This window comes from Micromesistius poutassou (genome assembly GCF_964030765.1).
Source record: "Micromesistius poutassou genome assembly, chromosome: 18".
Classification (NCBI taxonomy): Eukaryota; Metazoa; Chordata; class Actinopteri; order Gadiformes; family Gadidae; genus Micromesistius; species Micromesistius poutassou.
In genome coordinates, this window is record NC_140288.1 from 7,269,514 (window position 1) to 7,288,345 (window position 18,832).

An 18,832-nucleotide genomic window follows, 5' to 3' on the forward strand; every position below is an offset into this window, starting at 1 on the left:
TGGAAAATATCAAATTCTCGCTCTCCTCTGCTCATTTCTGCAGTCCCTTTACAACTCAGCACTTTAAACATGTTTTCTATCTTGTTCACCGTATTGTGTATCACATTTAAAGAGCATGTCTGATCCAGCGCAGTAGGTCATTGTTATTGACTTGGACGTTATTTTTTATAAGGCTATGTATGTGATATTCAGTAGCTCTTCCACACTTTAACACACTAGCATATGCCACTATATTTAGAGGCAGAAGATAACAATACATTAATACACAACAACAATACATAAGCCTTCCAATGAAGACAGTTTTGGCCTGCTTTGGCCTGGCATGAGCTAGATTAAAATAAGACCCATTATGATCAATATAAATTTTGCCTGATACTTGACTATAGAAAGCATAATTGGCTTTAGGTAAAATAATGAGTACATTGTTGAATCATTTATACGTCTTTTCTCACATTATTCTCCAAAATAACCTTGTGTTTATCTGTTTATGGCTCGCTTTTTTAATCAAGACCCCCCTCCCCCCCCCCAAATCTCTCCATTTGGAGGCATCCTGGCTCTTTTAAAACGTCCTTTGAGAAAGCCAATGATTCTCTTCATCTTCCTCCGGCTACAGAGCTGACCTCCCATTGTGAAGGTCGCCAGTGAAGACCGAGAGAGAGAGAGAACTCCCCCTGGGGGAATTAACGAGTACTGCACATAATCAGCTAAGAGCGTTCAGGGCTCCCTCATGTGTTACGATTGTTTAATGGTGGGTCTTTGACATACTTTTTAGATTTGTGTCAGTATTGTGGGTATTCTGCTGTGTTTCCATTTCTTACCCTCTGCTTTGACTCATTAAGACAGGAACCTATTTCAATTGGAGAAACAGGCTGTTGTATTCACCCACTGCTATATTGGCCCACGAAATGTAAGCAGGTGATGAAAGGAGCAAAATGTCATTTCAAATCAATTACCCCAGCTCAGGCTGAGAAAGAGGAAGGTGATGGACTGTAAACGGAGATCACTCTGCGCTGCGTTTCACTCGCCCTTGACTCAACCCAGAGAGAGAGAGGCAGTGTAGGGGGATAGAGGGAGAGCGGAGATGGCTTCACGAATGAGGGCAGGAGGAGGAAGATGACTGTATTTGTGTTTTTTCTTCTTTGTGACACACACAGACTCCTGTGGGCCATTTTCCAACACATTCTTATTCAATGGCTGCGACCCTCTCCTCTCTCACCTGAGTCGATTATAATTTAAAGAGCTTTTATTTAATTCTATTATTTTATTATATTATTCTCCTTTTGGATTGAGATGTTGTGGGCCCGGAGGTTTTTATTAAGTTTTTATTAAGTAATGTAATGTAATGTAAAGTAATCCAGACCTTCTCAAATGCAAAAACAAACATGACATAGTTTAACCTTGTGGTAATACTTTTAATATTGATATCACTATTTATTATTTATTGGCGCTTCAAGCCAAATCCGTTAGTTAATTCAGGTAGGACTATGCTATTAAGGAGCAGGTAGGATTAGGCTGTCATTGCGAGTGATGGGATTTGTTGACTGCAAATCCGAGGCACTTATCAACGTGAAGCACAGGTTTACATGGTATATACTATCCAATGGATGGAGAAACGCTACCATTACATCTGCTCATTAACCATTGCATCTCCTTCTCAATTAACTTGAAAGTGCTTGCTAAATACCTTCTCCGTAAATGCTTTAGTCACACAGTTCCTCCATAAGCATTGAGCCAGGGTTTTTCACTCGTCACAGGACATACAGTTGGCTCCAGCACTGGAATTGTTTTTTCTTACACATCCTATCCATGCATCCTTCTTACACGTCCTACCTACACCTCATTCTTACACGTCCTGGCTACACATCCTGGTGTAATGTGTTGTCATTTTTCACTGTTATTTTTGTGTGAGCAAAATAGACAAGAACACCCTGTCACCACGGTAAAGGTTAACACACTACCTACGCTTGTTAAATGCACAAACAAAATGGCCAGCCAAGCCTCCTGAATGACGTGTAGCGTATCTGAATTCACCGGAAGTCACTTTGGATATAATGGCTGAATGAGTGAGTAATGCATGTGGCATTCCTTCAGTGGTTTGTGGTGATGCAGTGGTAGTGCCAGGTGCTTTTCATTCAGGTGAGCAAGAAAACGTGTTAGCATTTTAACATGTTTCTCTACAAAACACACCATGATAGAAATGTGACCACAACCCACAACTATGATTAGTGTCAGCAACAATTATGCTTTTAGAATATAATATAATATAATATTATATTATATAATACAATAATATATTTATTTATTTATTTTTGGTAATTATAATAAAATGCAAAAACCTGCGGTTAATCTAATCTTTTTAACCGTGATACATGAAATTGCCTTCCTGGAAACCTAGTGACCATTAACACATACCCCACAACATGCAAGAAGGTTGTATGGAGAGATGTGTAGGTAAATGTTTTAATTCTAAATCTGTTATAATGTAATGTAATTTGTGAAAAGAAGTGAAATAATTAAATCAGGAGGTATTACAGATCCATACAGTCAACAAAGACACTAATATATTAATATATTCATTGGGTAGCCCCTTATTCCAGGCTTTCCTCTCAAAGAAGCGCTCATTTTGGCATTTGGCATTCATCGGTATTCATTTTTACTGTATATTCTTCTCTTATTTTATATTCCAAGCGGGGTGATGGACACAGTGTATTATTGTTTGAATTTTATTTTTATTTTTATTCCAATCTACTTTTCGTGCCCGTGTGTGTGTGTCATTCTGGGTCTACCAGGTACACCTTGTTCCGGAACCTGACTCAGCAATAACTACGACTCCAATTGGTGGATGAGTCAGCGGAAGTCCTCTTGAGAAGCCGTTTATTGAAATCCTGATGGAATATGAGGTTGAAAATGTGTATTTCTTATAACTTGGTAATTCTCAGAGTAAAAGAAAAAACACTGACTTAGCACATATTTCTTCAAAAGGTACATCAAGGATATTTTTAGGCTTTTTAACGTCATCTACTTTGACCATAGAAAAGTCACCAAAAACAAACAAATTACTCTGAAATGTTACATTTTAAAGGTGAGTCAGATTGTTATGTTATTGATAAGCTAATGTAGAGTAAATGGAAGTATTCCCTCATCCATGACATGGTTCTGTGATGGCCAAAGCCTTGCCTTCCTAGTCGGCACCTCACTCCTAACCCAGCCTTGGTTTAGGAGGGATCCTTCTTCTGTGTTTATTGGTTTCTTCCCTCTGGGTTTTGGGTGAGTTTTTCCCTTGCCCTTTTCAGAGCTTAGGGTAAGGGGGTGAGGGTTGAGGGGGGGGGGGGGGGGCCCACATTATATAATGTGGGCCTGTAAAGCCCTTTGAGACTGTATCTGTTATTAAGGGCTATACAAATAACATTGACGTGAAATTCATCAAAGGCTGCCTGGCAATAATGTTTAACAATCTTACAATACAGTTTTGTTTTTGAACTCTGTAAAGTTTATTTGAACAAATCACAAGATGCAAATGGATAATGAAACAAGCTAAAGCATTAAATAATGTTTACACCAGGAATATGATTTTGATCAGTGATTGTGTACTGATGCAGCCTCTGGACCCACATGAGTCACTAGTCTATTGAGTAACAACCCAAATATGATAAATGTACTTACCAAAATGCAGTTATCCACCATTCCTTCATGTACAGTTAAAACACATTTAGCAAACAAATCACTGCAACAATTGGGGTTAAACTCAATGAAAATGTAAGCCATTAAAACATGAATTGACATGGATCATTAGTAAATTCACAGCCTTGTTCCTAATATAACGGTTTAAACTCATAAATTGAGAATCACTGATTTATTCATTTATTTAGCCGAGACAACAGACAGTTAGAAACTGTCCCAGAATAAGCTAGAAAGCTAAATTTCCTCTGCAGTCCCATATGTTATCTAAGATTATTCTGAGAGCCTAGTGAAGTCAAAACAGTTTGAATCAGGTCTGAAATTAATCTTTAAAAACTGTTAGCACACACTTTCCAATACACCTACATTTTGAAGACAAAGAGATATGAGATGAGGTGATCTGCATACCGCTATCTTGACCCCAGGGTCACACAGCAGAGAGCGGTGAAAACGATCATGGATAGTCAAGTAATGTGGTTTGATTCCCAGCCAAAATGTGCCAGGTTCAAACCTGTGTCCACAGTCTAACTGTTGGCATCTTTGGGCATGATGGCAAACCCCTACCTTCTAACTTTTAGGACAAGAAAAGTCACGTTGATTTACTTTAAAATTCTGGTACAAAATGGTCCAATCTAAAAGTGGAACCAAAGTCAAATTAAGCCTTTAATAACAAACCATATCTTTTTTAAAACCATTAAACATTATGGCTCAGTGAGACCATTAATAGCTTTAAAGGGTTCACACTGTGTGATAATACAATACAAACATATAGAGGACTATAAGTTAACTGTTACTCAAAGAAATGTATAGCTTATGAATTACTTAAATTCAATAGTTTCTACATAAAACCATCCAAACATATCACTGGCTAGTGTGATGAATGCATTTTGAATGTTATTGAAAAGATAACAGCTCACAGTTCAATGCTGCTACGTCGATGAATGCAGAGTTCCAGCCCCATTGCCAACAGCATTCTTATGATAATGGTGTAATGCCGGTGCTTTAGTTAATTGTGTAAAGGCAAAAGCAGTGGGCACCTATTGTCAAGCACTCTCGTAGGCCCAAGAGAAAGGGCTGGATTATTGGGCTATACAACTTTTTATGGGACCAGTTTCAAAACACATAGCCTATATTTTTTGTTTGATATAAAAACACACCCTATATCTTTATATCCACAGTTGTGTTGGTTTCCTGTGAATGATATGTGATGATATGTGACTATGTTAAGAGTTGGAGAATTTACATTCGTTTTAAGGGAAATCCACACACACACACACACACACACACACACACACACACACACACACACACACACACACACACACACAGACACACACACACACACATTTAGATTTTGAGAAATTGCCTTCTTTAATACTTATTTTTGTTGCCTTATATGTATAGCACCATCAATGGGATTGTGAAGGGGTGGTCAGTCAGTCGTTTCAATGGGATTGTGAAGGCCCAGGTCAGTCGTTTTGGCCCTGATCGATGTCCTCCCCAGTCCAAAAACAAACAAACAACCACCCAATTCCGTTACTTCATTTGCTATATAAATATTTAGATTTTGTTACTATATACATATATTTATTCGAAATAATTGCCGTATGCCCATCAGTTGGCAAACGTCCACTCCAGAAATTGAATTGTAACAACTCTATAAACTATAATGTCCCGAAGATTAGCCACGTTTCCCTCAGTCACTTGTTTTGAAAGTTCACTTGGCTAACCAGAGCAAAGCAATGCCGTCAAAATGGTATCACATTATGTACGCTACACGTTCGGGGGGAAATAGTGTAACACAATATATAATATAATACAATATACCTTTAGGAAACTAAGGGCCTAGCTAGCTAGCTAACAGTTACACCCTCCTGCTTCCCGTTATCCCAACGGTCCCTCGAGACACCCCCTCTAGTCTAGTGGACGGTATGGGAAACGATGGTACTAGTATTGTATTATTATACTATAGTATATTTTATTATGAGTGTTCGTTTATTGTTGTTATAAAAACGTGTCGGTATGCTTTTATCGGGGAGGAGCCGTGTCCTTGTGTTGAAGGAGAGCCTGGGAGAGGAGAGGGCAGATGAACCACCAGGTGAACGGAGCTGAAGCCGCCATGTAACACGATGAGATGGTCAGAAGAAAACTGAGAAAGTAGTCCGTCAAACCCCAGACAACTCAAACACCAGCGCAGTTGTTACAAAAGTATAGTTTAAACGTTGTAGGGTTTTACAACTTTTGTCAATGGCATTGATGGTGGTATCAGTTGAAAAACTGCGATAGTACCCTACAACTTGTGAATTTAAAAAGTTAATCCGCCAATTAAGCGGGAGACATGGCCACTAAAACCAATAGAACAGACTGCAGATCCGCCTAAAGCCATCCTAACAACTGCCCTTAACATTCACCGTTATATTACTCTATAGTTTGGTCCCAGCATACTTTAATGTGTAGCCTTTCTAGGTTATCATATAAAATATGTATGTCATATAAATATTATTCCACCCCTCACTATTCAGTGAACGCGAAATCGGGAACACGAATTGGTGACAACAAATTTCGCGCCCGTTGCGCCAACGTCGTGTTTTCTTTTTTTTTATTGAACCGGCGGAGCCCGTGTCCGTGTGCGCGTCACCGGGGCCCGCTAAGCAGAAGTGGCACTCTCGCGCACAGTAGCGCCATAGCAACGAAGTTGTGGCTGCACCTGCGCGCGAGGAGTAGCAGAGAGTAAACTCGCGCTGCCGCCGCCGCCACCAGTGATTAGTCAGCGGAAGCCTCCGTCTCGCGGCTCTGCTAACACGCTGTGGCTGGCAGGCGATGGAGGTGCTTTCCAACAGGTCGCACAATAGGCTGTGTAGTGTGATATACTCGAGGTGAATTGAGGTGTAAACCCTTTTTATTTTTTATTTATTTGGGTGTTTGATCAAAACTATGCGTCCCTAACTGAGCTTGCAGAAGCAGGCAGAACCGAGAGCCGTTTCAGTATATTTTTATTATGGATACATTTATTCATTTATTTGCGGTTGTGTGTTTTTTTTGGTTCAATCCAAATACGTTTGGCATGTATGTGATTAACTTTCAGAAGCACGTTTCAATATATTTAATTAGTAGCACTAGTAAGTTGAGGTAGTTAGTGGGCTAGTTAGTTATATTAAAAGTTGTTTGCAAACGTTTGCAGTGCACGAAGCATAATCCTTTACTAATCGTAAACAGGGAATTTATATAGGCTACACAAGAAAATGTGGTTAGATTTGGCTATAAAACGCAGGCTTTCGATTATGAACCGCCTGGCGTAACACTGACTATTATGTTCGCTGGACTGTTATGTTCCCAAATCAATAGAAGTGCATACAAATAACCCAGGCACATGCCACTCATTCACGCATTTAAACTGATTAATTGGATAATCCATGGAGGAGATCAATCAACGAGTAGCCATGGCAACACTTAATTTATTTGGCGTTGCTCGTCACCAATCCTTATTTTAAAAACAATCCATACTCCATACACAATCCAAACATTGCGCATTTACTTCCAAACACTAAAACGTTGGTTTCGGGGTGACACTGGGAAGCCCCTTGCGCACTGGTGATCCACAAACCGGGGAGCCCATTCAGTCAAACTCCTCACCACTTAGTTTGTCCCGGTCAAACATTTCCCTTTTTTCACCCCAGACAATCACAAATGCAAAGACGCCATTTCCCGACTAAGAGGTGTTCGCTTCACTTTCCCCGCAAAAAGCGATATTTTTTTGTTTTGGGGGGTCCATTGAGCGACACAAAAAAAGGGGGCAGCTGCTCAGAGGAACTTGTGAAGAGCCATCGCGCGAGCTCCAGCAGCTCGGCCACAGCCAGAGACGGACGCGGACCCCGAGAAGGTGGCACACACACGGCTAACGCAGTCCCAAAACCACCCCTCGAAACGGCCCTTCCCGCCCGCGGAACCGGCAAATACCCAGGTAAGAACTATTCTGGAGAGCATTTGCTCCATATTGGCTCTTCATTCGAGCGATACGAGTGCCTGGTGGATGTTTAAACCCGCTGGCGCCGCCGTCTTCCCGGACCGAACGCGGTTGTTTTGTGCAGAAAATGGCGTCATCGCCCTCTTGTTCTGCCCGGGCCAGGAGGGAGAGAGCGACGCTTTCAGCGGCTCGTAGCGGCTCCCCTCGGCGGGTTTCGCGACGGGGGGCTACAACGAAATGTGTTCGTTAATGCCAAACAGTTCAAATAGTATCCGGGTCGACATTTTTGGTCGATAGGTGGACGCGCAAAAATGGAAGGAGTCGCCAGAGTCCTGTGCGCCAAGCGGCTTCGTTTTGGAAAAGGTGCCACACCGCCGCAAAGCGCAGCGCCTTACGGATCCGCTTATACCGTTCCGGAAAGGTCGTGAACGGTCCGTATATTTCCTATAGATTCGGTAGTGTGGCGGGGAAGGCGGTGGACGTGGTCGTGGCAGTGTCGCGTGCTGTCTTTGTGTGTGTTTAATTCGGGTTATCTCGTTTTTACGCCGCACTCCCCACGCCATGCTGCTACCCTTACGAAGGGGGCCTCCCGTGTGCGGGGGTTTGAAAGGTGCATTTCGTACCCAGTTTGTTCTTTTTAATCAAGTTAAGCTCCTTTTAATCGTCTAAACAATCGCCCTTTAGACTGACAACAACATCGCCGTGCAAATGGGAGATTTTCGTGGGGGGGAAGGATGATGGATTAATGGGGGCGATGCGAATCGTGCCATGAGCACGAACGAACGGTACCAGCCCCTGCGCCGTGGCCGCCTCGTTGGCCAAAGCAGGGCAGCCCGAATAAAACAATGTGTCGGTGCGAAACAGCGTAGTTAGCACCAAACTACGGACGACCAGGGCTTGCACATCGCTACTGCTTTGCGCCGAGCCTGGTGGTGGCAGGCAGCTGCTCACTCCGTCGCGATAGGTTGTGTGTTTTTTTTGTGTGCAAAAGGCGAACCCTTTTGTAAATAGTTGGGGACTCTAAGGTGCAACAGAAAGGCTCAACACAATACTATTCACGCGGGGTCCTTTTCATCCCCCGGCCTGCCTGTGAGTGGATGCATGCAGTCCCAAGTTCCACTCCGGCTGCCCCTGCTGTCTTTCACCGTCATCTGCGTGCATGCGTCCTAGCAGGACGTAGCCAGGCTGCACTAGCCTCCTCCACCACCACCACCACCACCACTAGACAGAGCGAGGAGGCCACTCGGGCTTCCCATATGTCCTGCGTAGTTCCTCCTCGAACCAAAAACTCGATTTGAGGCCCCGGCACGTCGCGATATCCCCCCCCCCCCACTCCCAACACCACCACCACGTCGAAACCACCCGGATGCGTATGCACTGTGCACGGGATGACTCCTTTTCGCACCGTTTGATCAAGTTCCCGTCCAACACTTATGCAACCGAGAGCCTCGCCGATCCGGGATCGAACTGCCGCGTCCGCCCCATCTGTCTCGCTGCCCTGCCGCGATCTAAGCGCACATTCTGGTGTTCGCGTCTCGGAATCGGGACTAGTCGCGAATTAGAAGGCTGTCATTCGATAATCAAACAGTGCCGTTTGCGTCACCGCCTGCGGCCCGCGCTGCACGCCCATGGGGGGGGTGGGGGGCGATGGAGTTGCAAAGTAAGGGCTGTGGTGGTGGAGGTGGTCCGTGCTAACGCTACACCCCGCTGACGACTAGGAACCGACGGATACCCGGCTGCTCGGAGGGGGACAGCGTTGTTCGCCGTGCGCTCTGCGATGTCCAAACGGTGTAGCGATCATGTCGGGGTTTTACGAGAGGGATCGCTCAATCCTTCCCTGGGATCATAAATGTTGTGGATGCACCGTGCAGATGCACATCGTTCGTGGCTGGATAAGTGGATCGCCTAGATATTTGATGGATCAGCGATCTCTACTCGCCCTGTGGTCCTTTCTCGGTGGTGCTAGTGCGTGCATGGGGGCTAATATTGGTTGACAGATGGCTCCGTGATGTATTTCGGTCATGCGGGACGAACGCACCGACGCGATGTGGATAGGACGGTACACCCTGCGTGAACGGTGCTCTGGGCGGTCAAACGTGGAGCGTAATTCGCGGTTCCCACATGCGTTTTCGCTGGCCACAGTGTGCCACGCGTGTCTGGTTTAAAATATAACTGGGCGTATTATCATCTGGGTGCTGCTCTGCTGCTGCGCCTTTTGGGCACTGCGCATGGGTCCCCTGCTCCCCGCTACTCTTCCAAGTTGTGTGTAGACACGTTGTGTGTGTGGATAGTGTGGGTGGGAATGTGTGGTAATGTATTGATATCACGTTTGTGTCCCTGGCCCTGTTACTTGTGGATGCACTCTGACCCTTGCTTTGTATTTATAATGTGGTGTAAAACTTGCAGTTTTTATTCATGTTGTTTTTAATCAAGCTTAACATATAAGGTGGAGCTGAGGACATCACAATATGTGAACACCTTTAAAATAAACCTTAAAACATACCTATTGGGTTCAGCATTCTCGTAATCCAGTTTATTTATTTTTGTATATTTTCATTGTACTGTTAAGCACCCTGTATTGCAATTTTGCACGAAAGGCACTATATAAATAAAGTTTGATTCGGTAAGTGTCTTTAACATGACGCTAAAACATACTGTAAGTATACAGTGGGATTTTACTGGAATGTTTTGTATGTAAAAAAACAAGTCATGGACATGGTGTGTGTGTTTGAACTGAAACCTCTCCTGCACATAGTTGAACCTCAGGCTACACATAGCGTAAAGTAAAGTAGTAAAGTAACTGAAGCCATTCACTGTAACTAGGTGGTGCACCAGAGTTTCAGATGTCTCAGGACACCTGAGACTTGTTATCTCGCTAAGTCTGTGTTTACTAAAATTGACGATTTGCTAACTTTGGCTAAGCCTTCTCCTGACTCTTGGCTCACATCCACATCCAATGAGCAACAGAGAGAACAATACAAGGTATAAATAAGATTGTTTTGTGTCTGGTGTGGTGCAGGAGTATTCAGTCAATAACTTGAGTTGACCTGATGTATTTGAGGCCCCTTGAGAAGTTGTCACCCACAACACAACTCTAGGATTTGTGATATAGTACCGTAGTGGGCTATTCCGACCCATTACCAGGCCATCAGTTGGAACCACAAACTAGACCATAAGGAGCGTAAATATCAGGGGATTATGCCCTATAAGGTTCAAATAGTAGCAGTTGTAAGGCCCATGTGTTATGTACACACATGGGCTCACTGGCAGCGTTATAGCTGCGATAGATCAAGCTTGTGTGTGTGTGTATTTGTTATTTTGGTTCTGCAAGAATCAGGCTTATAAAGATCTGAGTTAAGCCTCTCTTTATTAGGACAGATGGCAAAACCTTCCCGTCGCCATCCTGTCAATACTCCCTACCGTTTTTCCCATCACGACGACCTTCGATAACGACGATTCAGACATTTTTAAACCACAAACCAAAGCCTTGACTCGCACAGTGCCGGTCAGCCTCTGGTGTCCGGGCCGCGCGCCGCTGCTCCGCACCGCCCGGGGGAAGCCGGGCGAGGGGTCCGTCCGGGGCGGCACAACAGACCAGCCTTTGTGATGGGAACGGTGGGGGAACAGACTGGAACGACGAGGGTCCTCTTGAGTCCAAGAAAGGTGCCCGTATTGGAGCATCTCAGGGCCGGCAGGTTTTGCCCCTGCCGGCGTGGTGAAGGCGCTGAGACCACTTACAGAGCGCTGTGGTCGAGCGCGGTCATTCATCATTTATCCGTCTCTTCATCATCTCCCTCCGACACGTCTGGTCACTGGAGAGGGAGTCTTTCTCCCTCTCCCTTTCCCTCCTCTCTCTCTCCCTCTCTCTCTCTCCCTCCTCTCTCTCTCTAGTGGGAGTTGTTCGGTCTTCTGGTCTCTGTGTTATTTTTTTAATTTAATTTTAGTTATTTTTGTTGCACTCACCTGGACAGTAAAACGGTCAGCGTGATTGATTCCAAACCGAAAGCTACCGGATTCGATCCCGCATGTCTGCGGTCCACTCTGAGGGGTCAGCCACGACACCCACCTGCTCGTTAACAACGCTGACGTGTTTTTAATTAACCGCAATTAACGACAAAAAAAAAAGTCTTGATTAAACAGTACTTAGTAGTAGTAGTGTTTTTTTTGTCAGGCTTTATCTGTCCAGATAGTTCACCTGCATGCAGGGTAGCCTCAATTACAGCAGTAGCATGTCAGTGTACTGGCGACAATCCAGGGTTTATCTGGGTTAAGCCACAGCAGCCTAGCTTCTCTCTGTGTCCTGGAAATTGCCCGTCAAACATCTCAGATGGTTGTTATTTTTTTTGCTTTATTGAAACAATGTACTGCCCCCCCCCCCCCCCCCCAACACAGTTCTACCCTTCCATTGATCATCACTGGGGAACACTGTGTTCTGCACACACACACACACACACACACACGCTGTTGTGATTAGCGTAAGCTATCTCCACCTCCACCTCTGTGCTCCAGCTTGGAGGCATCGTTATGGTCGTACCCTCGGCGTATTCCCTGACCGGGCAGCTTCTTAAGCAAGCCCCAGGCCCAGAGGATTGGACTGCAAGTCATGCAGGAACAGGTGGGTCTTTTATAGGCGAAAGAGAGGCTTATAAACCACCGCCGTCTTCATAATAAGTATAAACGAGTGCTGCGATTCCATACGGAGGACGATGGTTCCCAGATGAAATCTGGGGAGGATCCCGAGATCCTGAGACGTTTTGTAGACTTGTGTGGTTGTTCTGTGGTTTTCCTTCTTCTCAGGTTTTGTGTTTGCTGTGTGAACCTGTGTGCCTTCGGGACCACGTCTCTCCTCATATCTGTCGGCTCAGATGCTATAAGGCAAAATGACATCTGGATATTATAGTTAATAACTATCATAAACAAGACAGTACCCCAAGACGGTATCTGAAAATATTTAGCTGGGGAGAAGCATGTTCTTGTGGTCTGGTGTGGTTTGGGACGACCACGGGGCGTTTCTGTGGTCGTGATGCAGGCTTGTGTTTAGAGTCACATGGTGAGATGTGATGAGTGCTGCTGTGGAACAATGCAAGGAGAACTCCTAAACTTACTACAGCCAATCATCTGTTAGATGACGGTCAGGAGGACACCGCGTTGGGCTGAATGGGCTAAAAGTTAACACAATAGTTAAAGGGAATTGTGTTTATGTTCATGCATTGATGGGGGGGGGGGAGGGAAATCTTCTTCTTTGCAGACAGGGTTTGTCGGTTGCACCCTTGGGTGTGTTTTAAAAAGGAAGCTAACCTGAGCACATGTGTAACGAAGGCTTTAAGATTAGGAAAGGAGCTTCCATCCTTTGGTTGTGCACAGAGACGCTTTCAGAGCCTGTGGTAGTCACAGTTTAATTCATGGGGGGCCGACGGCGAAGTGAACAGGGGACAGGAAAAGTCCCGGATTCAATGTCCAAAGTTCACAGACTATACTCCATGGCGCCCTTGAGCAAGGCTCCAAACCCCTCTCTTAACTTGAATGCTCTCTAAATTTAAAATGTCTGCTTGTCACTTTGGATGAATGCTGTCTGCACCATGACTTAATAGTTAATGCAACTGAAAAGTAAAATTGAGCAATAATCCCATACTGTATGGCAGCTATGTCAAACATTGAGGAACTGTGACGTCTGGAGAATGAGTCACGGATGATGGCGTGGTGAAGCATAAATGTTTCCCATACTCCCCCATGTGATTATTTGAAATTAGCCCGTAGTAAATAAATGCATGATAACAGGGACCCGCCTTCCCCTAACGTAGAACTGTGCACTATAGCATTAACTCCTAAGTCAGTCTAGCAAGCTTGGACACATATCCCCCCCCCCCCCCCCCCCCCAGTATAACTCACAGATGTGCTGTCAAACTCGATTATGTCAGAGAGGCAAGAGTGACACGAGAAACATCATCAATGTTGACTCCAATTATAAATCCATCGATTCATTCCTCCTCCACTCACTGATGATCCTAATGGCGAGGTCGAGGGTTGAGCTCGGTTAGAGCTGAACCGGAGCGAAGTGATGCTAGTCTAGGATGCGTCGCCTTGGAGCCAACTGTGATCCAGCTCTGTTAAACATGATAGATATTTCTACTTTACCCCTTGGTCCATAAACCATTGAAGATGATTGATGAATTACAGTCGTCCATACCTACCATTCATGAAACACGATGGATATTTTAGGAAAGGTGATTGATATTTCTGGCACATATTTATCCGCACACACTTTCAGACGTCTCTCAGGGGAGATTGGATTGTGCTAATGAACACACTTGTAGTACACAACACATGCAAATCAGCCAATACTTAATAACAATGGTGGGCCCGAGTTGGCAGGGCCATGGGGGTGTCCTTGCGGGGATGGAGTTGGCATCCCATAGGAGGCGTTCTGGGCCTTCTAGCAAGAGGAGGAGAGGCAGGCCAACTGGTGTGTAACAGCGCATACATCAGATGTTAGTGGAAGATGTTATTGTCCATCAACACTTGCAGAGCGTAGTCTCTGGAAAGAGGCTTATGTTCAAAGACCGTTAGGTTCTGCTTTGCTAGTAGGTGTTTCCCTATTACAATGGCCTGGAAACAAACAAATAGTATTGGTCCACTATCCAGCTACGTGGTCTTAAGGAGTCCCAACACCTGTGCTTATGTTTCTAATGTCCATGGTGAGTTGTTGAATATGCACAAGTATTGAGGGGTCCGCTCTGCAAGGATGCAGTCGAGATGGCGTCGTCTCTTTAACAGTTGAACATTTTAAATGTTCTTAAACGAGAGCGCTGCTGTTGCTCCATGATGTCCAGTCATGGATTGAATGTGTGTGTGTGTGTGTGTGTGTGTGTGTGTGTGTGTGTGTGTGTGTGTGTGTGTGTGTGTGTGTGTGTGTGTGTGTGTGTGTGTGTGTGTGTGTGTGTGTGTGTGTGTGTGTGTGTGTGTGTGTGATCGCGCACAACAGGCTGTAGATAAGATGATCGCTGAATTGGAAATCAAAGATCGTACACCAGATAATTCGAAGATGCTCAAAAGGGGATTTCAGTTATGTTATTTCATTTGTTTTTCATTTAAATCTTAAACGAGGCCCCTTGTTCAGAAGTTTAGCCATTCCTCCCTCCATCACCACAACAACCTGATCTGAGAAAACCTCGCCTTGTTAAAATACTACAACAGACCACCACCACTCCTGTCCGGTCGGTTGCCATGGAAGTGCACAGCCGCCGACCACCGGGGCTATGATTGACTTTTTGGGTGTTTGTCTTCGATGTGTTGCTCCAGTGGGTCTTTATATTTATAAATGACACCTTTTATATAGGACTGGTCCTAGAGATGACAAACTATAGGTTTGTGTGTGTGTTTGGTGGGTGGTGGTGGGCCTCCTGGTGACTTTGACACTTTGAGCTCGGCTAGCTTAAATGTCATCTTAACTTCTTAAGTTAACTTGACTGCATCTTATCTTCAAAGATAATCCATGAACACAAGCCGTTTGGCAGATGCTTTTATCCACGGTGTCTCACAAGACCATCAGCAGTGTGTTACATTTTTGTGGGAGTCCAACACCAAGGCCGGCTGGGTTTAATGCTAGGTCTCACAAGATGAGCTACACAGAATGAATAGCTGGTCCAATGCTGGTTTATCATAGTGCTGTGATCCCATGTGTCTCTGATCTTATAAGACCATCTTTGATTAGAACAATCAACATTGATGCTAGCTTGACGAGATTGCTGTGTGCAGTATTCCCTTTCCAATTGTCCATGTGCACTGCTGGAATAATAAATAATAAATAACAAATTGGCAGATACAGAGATAAATAACACATTTTGAAAGTCGATTTAGTTTCTACCTTTATTTAGCTTTCTCCTTGATGATGACCAAACATGGCATTATTAACTCTGATTCATGCCGTAGAGCTGTCATTATTATTAATGCGTATTTAATAATTAACATTAAGGGTACATTAGGACCTCCTGTCCTCTGTTTGACCTACCTACATCAACCAGTCAAGTCAACCCCCCACAAGAATGCACTCATTATTATTGCAGTTATGTATCTGCTTATTAGTACTAGTAAACTGCTGCTCGTAAACTTGCAGTTAGTGTTATTACCTAGTGATTATATATTCAGACTACAACCCCTTGAAAAAGAACCACTGGCCTAACTTTATATTGCCTGATTTTGTCTCCCCCTGCTGGCCGAACCCTGCCACTTCACGTCTACTCTAAATGATGGATGAAAAGAAGGCTAAGGGGAATATCATTAGGCCTATATTTAAATCTGGAGGTATCCGTCCGAGTCACCTGAGGCCAGGCAACATCGTAAACATCTCCCTACTTCAATATGTAGACTCTCAAAAAAGGTGTATGGCGTAGTCACATAGTTTACAGTCGTGCACAATCACACTAAGGTTTGCATACTTAGGTTGCATATTATATACATTATACTGCTTTATTAACAGATTAACAGATGCTAGTTTATACATTAATCAGTGTAAGCAGTAGTAGTATTGACCTTGACCACACATTGGGACATTAATCCATGCTTGGGCACTTTGTACTTTGTACACGGTTTAAAACAAACCTTTAAAAAGTAGAATTTACAGCCAAAGACCGGGAATCTAATTCCCCCGTGTGTCAGTTGAACTCGCGGGTAAGTGGGCTACCTCCCCACTTTAAAATGCATGGGTTCTCTACACCCTGTGTGATTTGTTAAGCATGAGATTGCTTCCCCGATTAGTTGTTTTGTAGTCACCGCTGCAGGGAAATGGTAGACCCTGGCACCCCGCAGAGATTCTAATGCTCTCCTCCAAGCCACCGCATGCTGTAGCTGCAGGTGATGCAGCCGAGTGACCGCAGTGGCGCCACCTGGTGGCGGCACTGGGCAGCATCACCTTTCACTCAGGGCCGTCAGAGTCCTGTATCTGGCGGAGTGAAACGGAGCCATCTGTGTATAATGGCATTTTGAATTTTGAATTTGTTTTGCATTTCTTTTGATTGCAATAGTAAAGGGTGGGTGCTGTTGTGGCCTACAGCACTTTTCTTTATACATCATATTTTACACACTGCTTGATTCTACTACTTATTTCTAAATAATGTTACTGGGAATGGGCTGTTTGGGTTTTGGGTTTAAATGTCAGTCTATTGGTCTTGTTTACGAGCTAGTTTGTATGAAATCGCCTCACTTTGTCGGTCGGACCGGCTGTTCCTAGCACTTAAGCTAATAAGCACAAACATGAAGTTAGACTCTCCATGTGGTTTGCTCAATTGAGGGATTTCTCTTCTTTTTTAAATGAATGTTTGAGTGATCGACTTTTCTGGATCGCTGGCGTTTCAGATGTTTGCTTTCTTCTTAAGTTAATCCTATTTGGTTGAAAGCTACTTGGTCATCCCCTCACTTTATTTATTTTCACTGTGTGCTGTTTTAGGGGTAACAAGCTTTGCGTGTAATCCATCTCTATTTCCGAGATGCTTGGTTTTCCCCGTTCATTATGACTAGCTGTCAGAACACATCATCTGCTGCCAAAGAACTGCCCCAGTCGCAGCGCTTCTTTTCTTCCTGGTGCAACTGGAAGAAAAGAAGACTGTTCCTTTCTCTGCCTTCATTTTCATTAAACATTATACCTTAAAATCAGGCTTCACCAAGTCAAAACAACAATAACAACTTATATTTATATGCTTTTCAATATACCTACAGACACTTTACTCATCTCAAGTCTCAAGTCATAACAAACCAGAGTCAAACAAAACGCAAGTATCAAGGGTTATAAAGTCCCGTTCAAAAAATAATTTAAAGTGGCAGAATAACTAATGAAGACAGCATAGTGGGAGGAGATGAGGATATTAAAATAACTTTTTAACCCGTCGAGTTTAAGTGATCTTTCAAATGAGGGAAAACTCTAACATGTGCATTAGCATCGTAGCTCTAGCATTAGCATTAGCTATAGGCAAAGGGGTTGTTCCTGCTCCGCAAACACCTGGTATAGCTATGTCTCCTTAACACATCTGGTATAGCTATGTCTCTTTAACACACCTGGTATAGCTATGTCTCTTTAACACACCTGGTATAGTTATGTCTCTTTAACACACCTGGTATAGCTATGTCTCTTTAACACACCTGGTATAGTTATGTCTCTTTAACACACCTGGTATAGCTATGTCTCTTTAACACACCTGGTATAGTTATGTCTCTTTAACACACCTGGTATAGCTATGTCTCTTTAAACGGCAGTCCATAACTTATGCATCGGAATGAGGGCTGTAAATCTGAGCCTTCATGACGATTCTATACAATATCGATTTCTTAAGCCAACGATTCGATTATTTGCGATACTTCAGAATTTCCCACGATACGATTCGATACGATTCAATACTCAATATCTTTTACATTATATCTATTAATATAATATCCATCAAATAAATCAACAAAAAAATGAATAATTTTCCTTTTATTGAGAATACAGAAACAGTATTCTGTACACACTGTAGTGCTTATTGTGCAGGTCTAGTATGGTAATTTCTCTCTTAAAAAGAGAGAAAAAAACATTATTTTTTAATAATCAATACTCTTGCGAACGAATCGATGCATCGAATCGTCGGCTGTGTATTCGATTCATCGATATTTACACCCCTAACTGGAATCATCATCTCCTCAGAGGGATGTGATCCCATTGGCCGCTGTCGTGGTCGTGGTGGTTGTTGTTGTTGTTGTTGACCCCGGTGTTGTTGCAGGTGACGGCTGTGAGCGCGCGCCACAACCGCAGGAGGTTCTGTCTCTCCCTCCCCCGGCGACATGGTGAAGGCCCAGCACAGCAGGAAGAGCTCTCTCTGTCTGCGCAGACAGGTACGGTCACCCCTGGCTTCCCGGATGTTTCCCTGTGCTGGATGTTCCCTGTGTCCCATCTCTCTCCCCCCGTCACACCATCCATGCATCCATCCATCCATCCATCTGCTCACCTACCTTAACCCCACCATCCTCCATCAATCACATCAAGGGTCCAACATTAACTTGCAGGGACTTGGAACGGTTCAGGCACACGTTCACACACCGACGGCGCAGTCAACCACGCAAGGCGACAGCCAGCTCGTCGGGAGCAGTTAGGGCGAGCTGTCTTGCTCAGTGACACCTCGACAGTCAGCTAGGAGGATCAAACTAGCAACCATCCAGTTGCAAGTC

At 44.1% G+C, this 18,832-nt stretch overlaps 1 protein-coding gene across 1 annotated transcript in view; it reads left to right on the forward strand.

Moving 5' to 3' along the window:
• The first annotated feature begins 7,542 nt into the window (after positions 1-7,542).
• The window catches only part of znf800b (zinc finger protein 800b), a 29,574-nt gene continuing 18,284 nt past the window's right edge, over positions 7,543-18,832 (forward strand). Inside the window, exons 1-2 of the mRNA XM_084483281.1 lie at positions 7,543-7,639; positions 18,388-18,499. Coding sequence (XP_084339407.1) covers positions 18,449-18,499 — 51 coding nt within the window. The 5' untranslated portion in view covers positions 7,543-7,639; positions 18,388-18,448. The remainder of the gene's footprint in view (positions 7,640-18,387; positions 18,500-18,832) is intronic.